Raw genomic sequence first — 13,878 nt, 5'->3', positions numbered from 1 at the left:
GTAATTAAACCGAATTTAATTGCTTTCGCCTGTGCCCCCGATTGCGCCGCCGCCCTTATAACTATGCTATAATCTTTGACACTTTTATTGCGGCTCTAAAAGTTATTAACTTGATTTAATAAGCGCCTTGGACAGCCGAGAGAGCAACAACAAGGAATTTGAATGTTTAGAATTTTACACTGCTATCTGTGGGGTAAAAGTTTGCCAAATGAATTTGATCGCCTTGGCATGGCTTTAATTAACTCATTTTTCATTGGAACTGCCAGCGGGGAGTCCTTCGGCAGGACGAGGGGGATGGAATACGGCTACGAATCCGAATCCGAGGGTTAGGTAATCTTATCTGCTAGGTGGGTCGCTCGCGGGCCTTCATCCTGGGCCCATCACTCATCCGGAGCCCAAGCCTTTGTCTCCCTGCTGATAAGCCCAAGAAACTTCCCATCCCCATCCCCAGTTCTGGCTGCCTTTTCGGTTTTATCAGCGTGAACAAATTTGAATTAGCTATTTGAATTTGGAATTTTCATGCCGAATTATGCGAGGCAGCGTAGCATCGATTCGCTGGGGGAGAAACAGCGAGATAAATATTTAAATAAACAGTATACATTAATATGTCTTTAAGGTCTTAAATGGTTGTCGATTTTTTAGATTTTTTCATTGCCTAAAAAAGAGTTTACCCGCTCCTCCCCTGAGAATCAAGAATGCCAATCTGAGTTTCCTGAAAAAATCCCCACAACAATTAAGCTTTATTTGTGGGAAATCTGCCATAATACGTGCTTTGAGACCCCAAGACAATGGCTTTGTCACTGGCACCGCAAAAAACCGAAGACTCTGCTCACAAGTTGTTTCATTTTTAATCAAGCTCTCGCTTTTGCATGGCTGCCATTTAGGTGGGTCAAAGGTAAATGCAATGGAAAATGCAGACCCCTCGAAAGGAAAAGCCAAGAAAAGCCAGACACAGATGCAGACACTTTTTATGGGCAATAGAAAAACCTCAAAATTGCAGATTTAATTTTATTTTATTGCACTTTTCCCTGCTGCCAAGGGAAATTGTTTCTTTATGCTCGAATCTCCATTGTCCGGGCGACTGATGGAACGGCAAGGATGTGGAATTTAATCAAGAAAATATTCGGGGGACACTCAAAAACTGAAGTCAACTATTTTGTGGCTGCTGTTGAACAGTTGGATAGAAAGAAAATTCCATCTCTTGTTGGATTATTTAGCCTCTGCACCGAATGATTGCTCATTAATAAACATAAGCAACAAATTGCTCGACAAAATCAAAAAACCCAAAAACCATTTGCGAGCTCAGTGAGCAGGATTGAAAAAATTCTGCGGTATAATATTTGTAATCAAACGCAGTCGGAGTCATAATAATCAAGTCGTAAAAAACAAATCCATTTTCGCGCTTGAATAAGCAGCCAAAACAGGGAGCTCTCAGGACGAAGGACCTCCAGACAGGACCTGCAGTCGTAAGATGGGCAGTAAAAACAATGATAGTAATGGCGGAGCATTTTTACACCTTCCACGGCAGCCACAAAGGGGATCAGGGCGAAACATTTCTGTGGCCCATAAAAAGAAACAGCACAAATAGCTCAATGGTCTTGGTTTCTGGTTTCTGGCCAAATTTTTACGACACAGGATGACGGCGTGTAAATTTTGCGCTTTATTTAACAGGCCAAATGACAAATCTGATTTCATTTAACGATCGTAAAATCACTCATCAAACGGTGTAAATTGTAATGTAATAGAAAAATAATAAGCGACTGAGATCCATCGAAGATGTTATCATCGTAAAATCCTCAGAGAGAAAGAGAGTCGTAAAATCCATGGGAGAGAGTCCTTCTGAAGGGAAAAGGAAAATCCTGGCGTTAGTTTTCACACCCAAACAGTGTCGACTGGGCGGATGCAAAGCTCTGGCATCATTACACTTGAGTGTTTTACAACTTCCGTTGAGTTTTCGCCCTGGCCATAAAGTGTAATCTTCATGTTTTTATTAGGCGATGGGTTGGCTGGGTGGATTGTCAATGGCTCTGAGGACATCAAATTGACAGCTCCTTGGAGTCGTAAAACTCAGCCACTGTCTGGCTGCCCGTTTATATACATATGTTTTCGAGGGGGGTAATGATTGTCACCGGCTAAACAATTAAATCGAGGTTAGGAATGGCGCATAAAAAGCGCATAAAAGGGCCATAAACACAGACCCTTCGCCCTGACAATGATGATAATGACAATGATGTCGTCAACGCATCGTAAACATTTTAAGCCCTGAGTTTATTTTCATTTGGCAGGGATAACACGAGAGCGGAACATGACCCCTATGCGATCTGTGGCCTCGTAAAACCCTGCTGATAAGACACTCGCCGCTGGTAATGATAATAAAATTATAAGTTACACCCACATATGCTGGGATCCTTTGGCTGAGCACTTTACTTTGGGATATCCCCCCGTATTCCCCATTCCCCAGCTGCCTTGTCATCCTTTTCCCGCCGTAAAGTGCGCTAATCAGCATTTAAAATTAACTAAATGCCCGCCTCTCAAGACAAACTTGATGAGTTTGGCCCTTGGCTCGCAGGATATTCCTAGGTCCTTCGGTTCAACCGGGGCTGTAAAACCTGGTTTATGTTGTTGTTGGGCCGTTAAGTGGATAGGAGATGCGTTTTTCATGTAGCTGCAAATGGCCGGGGCATGTGGCATCTTTGAGATGGGGCCATAACACTTGAGTGTGTGCAAAGTGACATTTGATTGCCCCAGTTCTATTCGGTTGCAAAGTGCTGAGATGCCGGATTCGCGTTTATATTAATTGGCAGATATGTGTGGAGATAGTCGGCAATTAAATTGGGGGCAAGAGATCTTAATTAACTTAGTTTCGCTAAAAGACTCAGTGATTCGAGCAGACAAACGAAAGGAAAAGAGCGCTTATAAATCAGTCTATGTTGATTTTCCAAGGGGTAATTGATAGGATTTTATTTGTAGGACTAAGAATAAGTCTTATTTTCGATAATGGTAATATTTTTATGTAAGCTAAGATGAAATAAAAATTAACTAATAATTAATTAAATAAGAAATAATACACAGATAATATACTATTTTGTTGCAATTTATGACTTACCTTTTTTTAGTTTTGTAGTGCTCTTGGTATTTCAATATTCAATATTTTTAGTAAAGATATATTTATTAACTTAGTTTCATTTTTCGGTTATTGAACTATTTTTTTTGTAAGCAGTTTTTAAATAAGAATTACAAAACAGATATTATACTAAAAGTGTATCTATTTATTTTAGATGTAATCTTTTTTTGCAAGGCATCATTTTACCTGTTCTAGTTTCCCTTTGAACCCCATTATCATATGGCACCCTCCGGTTTTAATTGGGGCCCAGGCACACAGATACGGATACACCCATGTGCACCCCTCATAAAAGGGAAGCTTACTTCCGCCATTTTCTATGATGAATTGCTACTTTGGCTCAGCACACGCACACCAGTTCGCCGAGGAGAGAAGATGCGCAGACAGGAGAAAAGAACAGAGATGAGCTGAGTACATCCAGGAGCTGAAAAGGAGCAAAGGACGAAGGACTGGGGACTGGGGACGGGGGACAGGACCTCGCATAGATACACATTTATCCAGCTGTCGGCGGCGTTGACAGGAGCGGGGGCGCAAAAAGGAGTGCAGGACTCCTCCGAAAGGGACTCGCTTTTCCCGGGCAGGTGAGCCCGAACTCAGGACTCGGAGCCCAAAAAAAAAAATAAAAGGGACACGGACACGGAAAGTGCACTTTGGACACGGGACACCCATACATCGGGGTGCTTTTGCCGCTTATTTATGTCTGGCAATCATAAAGCGCGCCAAAAAGAGAGGGCAATACAGTGGCGAGACAGAGAGGGGTAGAGCGAGTGCAGGTTATGGCCTTCTATAACTCAGAACTCAGAGCTCGGGGAACTCTGGAACCCGGAACTCAGGACTCAGAACTCTCGACTCAGGGCCCCCAAACTCACACATAATGCCGCCTCTTTCTGGCCAACGTCTGCGTCCACTTTCGTTGGCTGCCGCTGATGTATTCCATACAAATTGCAGGTTTTAGTGTTTTTATTTTTGCCCTCCAACACGGGGGTGAAATCCTGAATCCAGAATCCTGGATGGGTGGCTGAGTGGGCAGGCGCATCATCCATCAATGGCATTTGCGGCAAGGACAGCGGCGAATGCTCTCGGTGAGTGCTTCTGACGTTTTTGTGTCGCAGACACAACAACATTGAAAAGGGGGCGGGGATGGTCCAGGATCTGGCTGGCACCCCCTTTTCTATTCTGGTTTTTTTTTGGCGAAGTCATGCGGCGAAATTTGTTCAATTTTCGCTGCAAAACAAAATCAAAATCCCTGCACTGAGGGGAAAATGCGATCAGAATCGATTGACTTTAAAGATTTTAGCCCCCGGAGAAGAAATCAGTCTTATGGCATAGAATACTTTATAAAAGTAGTCTAGATTTTTTAAAGTTAAGTTATTCATTTAATATTAATTTAAAATATATTTGAGTACAGATTAGAAAATAAAGTATATACATTTTACTTAGAAAATTGTCATTATTATAATATTTTTTAATAATTAAAACAAACAGCATTTTTCAAGGAGATTTTATCTAAAATATTACTTTACTAAAGTTATTTAAATGTTGAAATATAATAGTTACTTTCATCTTTATAGAGAAGGGCTTACGGCACATAAAAACAACTGTTTTTTTAATGTTGTCTTAAAAATCTAGTTAATACTGCTATTATTTTTAATGTTCTTTTGTATTTAACCAAAACAAAAAGTACTGGTTCTTTGTGGGCACTACTACTTTAGAAACTTCCTTCATCCACTCCAATCCCCTTTCTTTATCCTATTTTCTTCCCTGTACATTTCTATTGCCAACTCCTCCCTTTCTCCCCCCTCTTTCCTGCCTTTCTCTGTGCTTCGCTATTTGTAAAATAATAACATAAAATATGGCTGGCCTTGAACAATTTACTTTTATTTTATTTTTATTGCCCAGCCTCCATGGAAACTCCGCTCGAACATGTGAACCGTTTTGCCCTCTCTTTCTTTCTTTCTGTGTGTGCGTGTGCTGCTGAGCTTGTGTGTGGGTTGTCTGCATTGTTGTTGCGCCTCGCTTTTAGCTTCATTAAATTTATGTTGCAACAACCCACCGCCCACCGCCCCCCGTAACGCCAAATATCCTGGGCCTAGTTGCACGTGCCGCGTGGCCGTAAAACAGATCGTAAAAGTTTATTACTTGCGGCTTTTGTTTGTTGCTCTTTGTGTGTGTGTGTGTGTGGCTTTCTCTTTTTCCCTGTGTGTGTATGTGTGTGTGTCGCTCTCTCCGTCTGTCTATGTGTTTGTGAACCGCCGTCGCTGTCAGCTGTCAAATTGAATTTGTTTATATTGCCAACAGCTCGCCACTCCAACAGGTTTCATTTTCACTCCCAGCCGGAAATCATTGCGTCATGCTGATATTTTGTATTTTAACCACCCCCCACCCCCTCCTGCCGAATGCCACGCCCCCTTTTTTCCGGCCTGTCATCCTCAGGCTTTGTGTTTAGGCTGCAAAAGTCGATTTTTGTTGGTTTAGGTCAGTTTAGTTAGCTGGCTTTGACAGCTCAAAGTCGAGGTCAACTTTTGTATGCCCATCATCAGCTGTCTCTGTGTGTGAGTGTCCCTGTGTGTGTGACTGGGTCCCTGCCTGTATGTGTGTGTGTATCCTTACACAGGATATATTTATGGGGCCGCTGGTCGAGACGCGTCCCCTCGCTGCGACGCGTCCTTGTCACTTGCCAAAAACATAAAAAATCGATTTTATTATAGCCGTCAGTCTGGGCCGTCTATATAGATTTTCTGTCACTGCTGATATTGCCTTTGTCTGGGTGTTGCTCCCTCTGTATGTGTTTGTGTGCGAGAGGCTTAAATTTCTGACTGATTCCGTTTAAGTTAGGGTAAGGTTTTAAAGTCCCTTAAAGGACAACATTGCTTATACGTAATGCAAAGAGAGGCGTAGGTCCTAGTTAAATTGATTTATTAGATATTTCAAAAAGACTATTACATTTTCTTTGCTTTAGACATTTATATATCCTTATTCTATAAAAATAAATAATTATACAAATTTCTATTATATTAGCAGAAATAAAATTAACATATTATTTCCGCCTAAACGTATACACCTACGTATAAACGAGAAAAATAGGCAAGAATAAAATATTCAAATTATGACATCAGAAAAAGCTGTCTTCTAAGTTTTGTTATCTTTCCAACGAAATAAGCTACCAAAGAGCACAGAACAACTAAGACCAAAACAAAAATCAGAAAAAACATAAACAAAACAAGGGAGAACGCTATAGTCGAGTACCTCGACTATCAGATACCCGTTACTCAGCTAAATGGAGATATGCAAGCAGCAAAGCGAGATTAAAATGCGCCACCTACCGGCGGTATACAGATTTAAGCGTTTTTTTTTTGGATCAATCGATAGGTATTGACGAGACCAATACATTTCAGTTAAAATTTTTTATCTAGCATGAAAATTGTGGGCGTCACAGGGTTTTGCGGTTTGTGGGCGTTAAAGTGGGCGTGGCAAACTTTTTTTTGGGTCAATCGATAGGTATTGATGAGAACATTACATTTCAGTTAAAATTTTCTATCTAGCATCAAAACTGTAGGAGCCACAGTTTTGGGAGGTTTGTGGGCGTTACAGTGGGCGTGGCAGTCTACTGAAACAAACTTGCGCTGCGTAGGAAGCTCAGGAATCTGCACGCCAAATCTCAATAGCCTAGCTCCCACAGTTTCCGAGATCTCAGCGTTCATCGACTCGGCTAGTGATCCTGATCAAGAATATATATACTTTATGGGGTCGGAAACGCTTCCTTCTGCCTGTTACATACTTTCCGACGAATCTAGTATACCCTTTTACTCTACGAGTGACGGGTATAATTAATCAAATATTCACCCGCTGAGAAAAATAGCGAACTAAAAGCTTTGCAAAGCTCATTTAAAGTGAATTAATCAAGAAAGTTTTACAATCGAAAGACTTTAGTATGCAAAATGTTGTCAAAGAAGTGTAACGCAAATAAACAGATCTCTAGGCAGATATACCAGTTATACAGAGGTGTGGCCAACAAGGTGAGAAACAATTAGTATACAATCTATTTTATATTGAAGGAATCGAATGATTTATGATATAAATAGACCTCTACGGTGAGTTTGGAGGAGGCGAAACCCTATGCAGATATTCCGGGACCCAGCAAATTGCAATTGATAAGAGCTTTTCTGCCGGGCGGTAAGTGCAGGAAAAGCTTTCCAGTACTCTCTCTTAACAAGCTATATTGACAACGATCTCTTTATTAAAACCCTCTCCCTATCAGGTCGCTATAAGGATTTGCCGGTTCATGAAATGTTTCTTGACTTGAACCGTCAATATGGGAGTATCTTTCGAATGCCCAGCATTGCAGGAACCGATTTGGTACTGACCATGAATCCCAAGGACTATGAAACCGTCTTTCGAAACGAGGGTCAGTATCCACATAGAAGGAGCTTCGAAGTTATGGACTATTTCAAGAGGGTACACAGGCGGGAGGTATTCGATGGCTATGATGGTCTGACCTCCGGGTAAAAAACAAAGAAGCATAATAGTATACAGATAAACAGGAACAACAATTTATCCTTTCAGAAATGGACCAGCTTGGGGAAAAATGCGAACTGCTGTGAATCCAATTCTCCTGCAACCTCGGAACGCCAAGCTTTATATGAAGAATTTGTTGCAAGTCAGTGATGAGTTTCTGGAACGGTAAGTGAACTAAGAATTTCCACTGCATATAACCCTTACCCTTGATTTCATCTCAGCATTCGTAATATTCGTGATCCTGTAACCCAAGAGATGCCAGATGATTTCACTGTGGACATTCGGCATTTGGTGATTGAATCAATTTGCTCTGTCGCCTTGAACACACATCTTGGATTATTGGGAGACCAGCGGGAAAATAAGGATATCCAGAAAGTAGTGTTAGCTCTGCAGGATGTGGTGGAGTTGGGCTTCCAGCTGGACATGATGCCGCCCTTTTGGAAATATTTGCCCATGCCTAACTTCAAGAAACTAATGCGTTCCCTGGATACCATTACGGACTTTTGTTATTTTCACATAGAGAACGCTTTAAAAAGGATCGAAGAGGATGCTAAGGCCGGAAAACTCACAGAGATTGGCTTGGAGACCAGTCTCCTAGAGAAATTGGCCCGTTTTGATCGGCAAACAGCTGTGATTATAGCCATGGATTTGCTATTTGCCGGAGCTGATCCAGTGAGTGTACAATATTTTAATAAGTTAACAATGTAATGATATAATGATATCCTCTTTCCAGACCCTAGTATCCCTGGCTGGAATTCTGCTGTGCCTGTCCAAAAACCCTGACAAACAGGCTCGACTTCTAGAGGAGATCAGAGGAATTCTACCCAACAAGGACTCACCACTGACCATTGAAAATATGAACAATATGCCCTATCTGAGGGCCTGCATCAAGGAGGGCATTCGCATGTATCCCATAGGTCCGGGAACCCTTCGTCGAATGCCCCACGATGTGGTGCTCAGTGGCTATAGAGTAGTGGCCGGAACGGATGTGGGCAATGCGGCCAATTACCAGATGGCCAACATGGAAGAGTTTGTGCCCAAGGTTCGGGAATTTATCCCAGAGCGATGGCTTCGCGATGAATCCAATTCCAACTCCCATTTGGTTGGCGACACAGCCACGCCCTTCATGTATCTGCCTTTTGGATTTGGACCAAGAGCTTGTGCTGGCAAAAGGATCGTGGATATGATGCTGGAAATAGCCATTGCCCGGTTGGTAAGAAACTTCCAGATCGGTTTTGAATATCCCATAGAAAATGCCTTCAAAGCCAAGTTCTTTGTGCAGCCAAATATTCCCTTCAAGTTTAAGTTTGTAGAACGCTGTGATTAATGTCTGTGAGCCTTGAAATTAATATATTTTTATTGTATTATACCTACATTTATTTACAAGTAGCTATTATAAATGAATTTTCCCAATCATACTTAAAACCTTTTTAACCTTTTTTTTGAGTGAGTTTCTCCTTGTCGTCTGGCTAAAGACTTTCAAGTGGTTCTGGTTGCATACACATGTCCTGGTCGCTGGAGTGTCCTCTTGAGCTCAGAACAGCAACATCCACTTGAGCCAACATATCTTTATGGCTGTCCCAAAATAACTTTGGCATTTGCCGGCCATCTGAAGGGGACACTTCACTGGGTGGGTAAATAAAATACCTAGAGTAATTTATATGGAGGGGTGGAAACTCGAAAAATACGCTATTAAAGGTATTTCTGATGAGATGATATCCGAAGAAGAACTATGATTTGCAGATATTTTGAAAGTAAAAATGTCACAGAGATGGAGAGTTTTTCTTTTGAACGAAGATCCTCACACATATCTTAGGGAAGCCCGTAAGTATGCTATGACTTTGTAGAAGATCACATGTGGCGCCATCTATGTATCAGAATGAGTGTTCTTTGTGGCTTTGACTTGAAGTTTAACAAACAAATAATAAGATATTTTTTCTTACCTTTTCCTGTTACCCACTCCGTGTGTATTGGACTTTAAGCCTTCAATGCGAATAGCAATTTGTATTCTCACTCAGCGGCTGCCTTTCCCATCCTTCCCATCCTTCCCATCGCCATCCCATCAGATCCAGACCATTCCTCGTCCTTCGTTATCGGTTGTAGTTGGACAAACAAATGCGCCGACATAAATAATGCAAAAGTATTCATTTTGACATCGAATAGACAAAGTTGCATTGAATTTTCATGTTTGTTCCTCTCGTTCTTTTATTTCTTTCCGTTACTTGTGCCGGGTCTTATCTGCCCCCCTTCTATTTTCTAGCTGGAAAGTCCTGCTCGTATGTCCTGGATTTTATGCTGCCGACCGGACTCACTCGTTGGCCGTCGTCTTGTGCATTATTAAAACTATTCTGATGGCGCTTCCGAGGATGGGGTCCACTTGAAATGTCAATGCTGGGTCCGCAGCTCCTTGCTCCTTGCTCCTTTGCTCCCGTTTTGCAGTGCATAAAGTTTTATCGTTGCCGGGAAGGGGAAGTGGAATGGGAAGTGGAAGGGGATGTGGAAGGGGAAGTGGAAGGGGATGTGGAAGGGGATGTGGAAGTAGGAGGAGTATTGGATTCCCTGCCCGCTGTTCTGTCACGTTTCCTGGCCAAGGACTTGCAAACTTGTGCCCGGGACGAAATGCATTTGCAATTGCATAAATGAATAGCAGGAGGGGATGCAGTGGGGGGTAAAAGGAAGGACTACAGACAAAACGAATGGAATTCATTATTGGCCAGGAGATGTGTCCTTCCCCAGGTAGGAGGAGGCGTGGTCGAGGTGCTGGCCTTTAAATTGAAAATGCATGTCAAGTATCGACTGCACACACAAATCACAGTTTCAGCGCGCATTTCGCAATTTTCGTTGTTGGATTCTCGGGGCGGGGCATTTGCACTTTATGACATGGCACCACCCCTTCCAAAAGCCCTTCTAAAACCCTTTTCGATGCCCATAAAGTGAGCAATTAGACAATGTCCCAGCCTACGCCGCCTCCTGCATTCTCCGTGCTCCTTCCTGCATCTTGGCAATTGGAATTTCGGCTTTTCGCATTGAACTTTGACTTGCCATCAACATGGGGTTCGGGCAAAGTGCACATGAAGAAAATTTCAATGAAATATTTGAGATACAAAAGTTATAATTCATAATGACTAGACTTAACACTTTAATTCTTAAATCAAAAAATATTTAAAAAGATATACACCTAAGAGATATATTATCTAAATCTAAGGGCCGTTTACTCGACCTCATGTTAAATTAAAAAATGGCTTAAAACTATAGATTTTTTAAGTCAAATAGTTCAGTTAATCTTAACTTTCTTATCATTGCAATCTTATATCTTATATTTGCACAAATGTTCTTTTGTTATGAATATCCTTCTTTAAAATTTGAAATATATTGGTTTCCTATTGGTAATTGCCCGTTCCAATATTTTACCAAACTTTAAGTATCTTGTACTTTTGTCACGGTGCTCATATTCCGATTACCCCTTGGCCCCTGGTGCCACATCTTGGCACATGACATGATGGCCGTCCATTGCCGAGCTGCCAATTTGCAACAGCACGGGCGTGGCAAACGGACCACGTCTAATGATGGCATACATAACCTGACTTCCCCTGAACGCCTCCGACTTGGCCATGGGCACACGCCCACGCCAGGTCCTTGGTGCTCCGTGCTCGGACCTGTTCCTATTCCAGTTTCTATTCCGGGTCCTGGTCCTGCTCCCTGGTCCTTGGTCCTTGGTCCTTGGTCCTTGGCAAGTGTCATGTCACACAACGCACTCGGCTGGCTTGTCAATTTCGCAGCTGGGCGTGGCTGGAAGCCGAGAGCATGACTTGAGCCCCAGTGGCAGGCATTAGCATGTTCCACAGAAGGCAGAGTTTAAAGGAGGCAAAATGAAAAAAAAACAGTATCAACATTGCAGTGCAGGACAATCACACCCCCAACCCCCAACTACACCCTCATCCGAATCTCCACCCACTTCCTGCCACCCCCCGAGTTGGCGACCCGCCCTGACAGGCGTCCATGATTAATGGTTGTCAATGGCATTCCGCTCGTTTTGGATCGGATCGGTTGGGCTTGACTTGGCCTGCATGCGGAAAGTAATTTTGTTATTTTAAGAAAAGCCCTCACAGGCTCTAAGGATTCTGTTTTGCAGGAAATTGATTCCCCCGCGTTTTCTTCCTTCTTTTTTTTTTCCACACCGCTGCCGCAGGAATTCCCCAACAAGTCGCAATTTCGCAACCTTTTGCACCCCGCGAGGCCCACACAAAAAAAAGAGGAATATATATATAAGTATAAATAAAAACAGGGGCTAGATGGTGTTAATGGCATTGGAAATTTGCGTGGTGGGGTGTGCGGTGGTAGAAATTTAATTTATTATTTCGAAAAGCAAAGCATTTCTAATCGAATTGTATTCCAAATATGCGTTTCATGTGAAATTGAAAAATTGCGCCCCAATTGGGTGGATTTCCTCGAGGCGCAGATAATGCCGCCAGAAATTTGAATTGTTTGGTTTTCAGGGTGCGGGGTGCATAATGTCTATCAGATTGTTTGGCATTAATGATGTCTAGGGCAGGGGATCGAACTTTTGATGAACAGGCACTTAACGAAAATGAATAAAGTGAAACCAGACAGTTTATACTGGTGCAGGGAAAATACTTTATCAGTTGTAAGTGAAAGTTACTTATTAGCATATCATATTATAAAACACTCCTTAAGTTAAAGATTAAATCTACAAATTAGTATATCATATTACTCTTTATCTTAAAGTTAAACTTTTATGTTTTTGGATCTTTAGGATATACCTTTATTGGTAACCAAAATATAGTAACAAATATTTATTAAGTTTCATAACTGACATCTATTATTATGATATTATTATATTTTTAAAACAATATTTAAATAAGAATGCAAATGCTTATTGCAAGAATAAAAACTTTTGGGTATAAATGGAGGTACAACATATATAATAATCATCAAAGGATGACTATACTTTCATATTTCTCTAGAGTTTTCCGTCTGTTAAGGTTAATTGGGAGCTCTTTAATCCGCGCCCCTTAAATCGCCCGCAGGACCCTGCTGCTGTGTATATATTTTTATTAATTTTCCAAATGAATTCCTGACAACGACAAAAAGACACTGACAACGATGACAACAACAGCAGAAGCAGCAGCAGGAGGAGCGGCAGACAGAAGGCGAGTTATCCTGGCCGAAGGATAACAGAAAAAATGGGGGCAGCCATTGTTGGCCAGTGGCAGCCCGCTGCTGTTTTCCCCCCTTTTTAGCCTTTTCTGCTTTATTTTGGTAACTGTTGGCGACATTATTACGTTACTTACTTTACGCCATAAATGTTGTTACGTCATGGCAACCACCCAAAGCACCCAAAACCAACCCACCCACCCACATGTGCGCTAAAAAAAGGCAAAACAATGAAATCAGAAGGAGCAGAAGGATGCGATGGCTGCCATCATTGTTATGTGAATGTGACGACTTTTTGACTTCCGCCACGCTGATGTGTTTCCGTTTCCTGTTTTATGCACAACTTTTGTCCGCCTCTCGCTCTTTCTTCTTCTTGCGCATCCTTTGTGCGCTTGTTTCTTTATATTTTTTAAATGTTTGCCGCTGATGAAATGTAGCCAAGGATAACTGCCTGACGATTTCACGCCGCGTTGAATTCTCCTCCGCTCCTTTGCGCCAGGATATTCCACCCCTCCCCCTCACCGTATGTATGTGCATCCTCAATTTCCCTTTTATGTTATTTTAATTTTATGTTATTGTTATGACACAATGAAAATAAAATTGAATTGACACTGATGTCCTTGCTTCCTTTTGCCGAGTTTGGGGTCCTGATAAGTGCGTATAAGTGAGACAGAGCTCCCGAAAAAATGTCGGAGGGTGTGTGTGTGTGTGCGCCGGTTGGCAGTGACGTTTTTATTGCCAGGACACGGCCACCCGAAGTCCAAGTGGCAGGCAGACAGGATCACAGGATATTCAAATGGGCCATAAGTGCGGTTAAAGCGCTTCGCTCGCTCGACTAAATCTCAATCCCAATAGCCATGCCAATCCGGCACAGAAACTTTCAATTTTTGACGCTGCCAGCTGGCGACATGACCTCTCACCCCGCCCCCAACTGCCAGTAAATCCAACCTCCCCGAATCGCTGACAATATTATTTGTCGCGCAGGTTCAAAACAATATCATAAAGTAATTTATATGCCTGGCAGGACCAAGGACGAAGTGGGTGTGGATGCGAATGTGGAGAGCGAG

The 13,878-nt window shown here is 42.2% G+C and overlaps 1 protein-coding gene across 1 annotated transcript; it reads left to right on the top strand.

Moving 5' to 3' along the window:
- The first annotated feature begins 7,049 nt into the window (after positions 1-7,049).
- On the top strand, positions 7,050-9,054 carry Cyp12e1 (Cytochrome P450 12e1). The gene is made up of 6 exons (XM_065866290.2): positions 7,050-7,137; positions 7,204-7,294; positions 7,380-7,623; positions 7,685-7,801; positions 7,858-8,308; positions 8,370-9,054. The coding sequence occupies exons 1-6, from the start codon at positions 7,060-7,062 to the stop codon at positions 8,961-8,963; spliced, it is 1,575 nt and encodes a 524-aa protein (XP_065722362.2). The 5' UTR covers positions 7,050-7,059; the 3' UTR covers positions 8,964-9,054.
- The last annotated feature ends 4,824 nt before the right edge of the window (positions 9,055-13,878 follow it).

The sequence above is a fragment of the Drosophila suzukii genome, chromosome 3 (genome assembly GCF_043229965.1).
Source record: "Drosophila suzukii chromosome 3, CBGP_Dsuzu_IsoJpt1.0, whole genome shotgun sequence".
Lineage (NCBI taxonomy): Eukaryota > Metazoa > Arthropoda > Insecta > Diptera > Drosophilidae > Drosophila > Drosophila suzukii.
The sequence above is the reverse complement of the archived record's forward strand: the minus strand, read 5'-3'. Positions and strand labels throughout refer to the sequence as shown.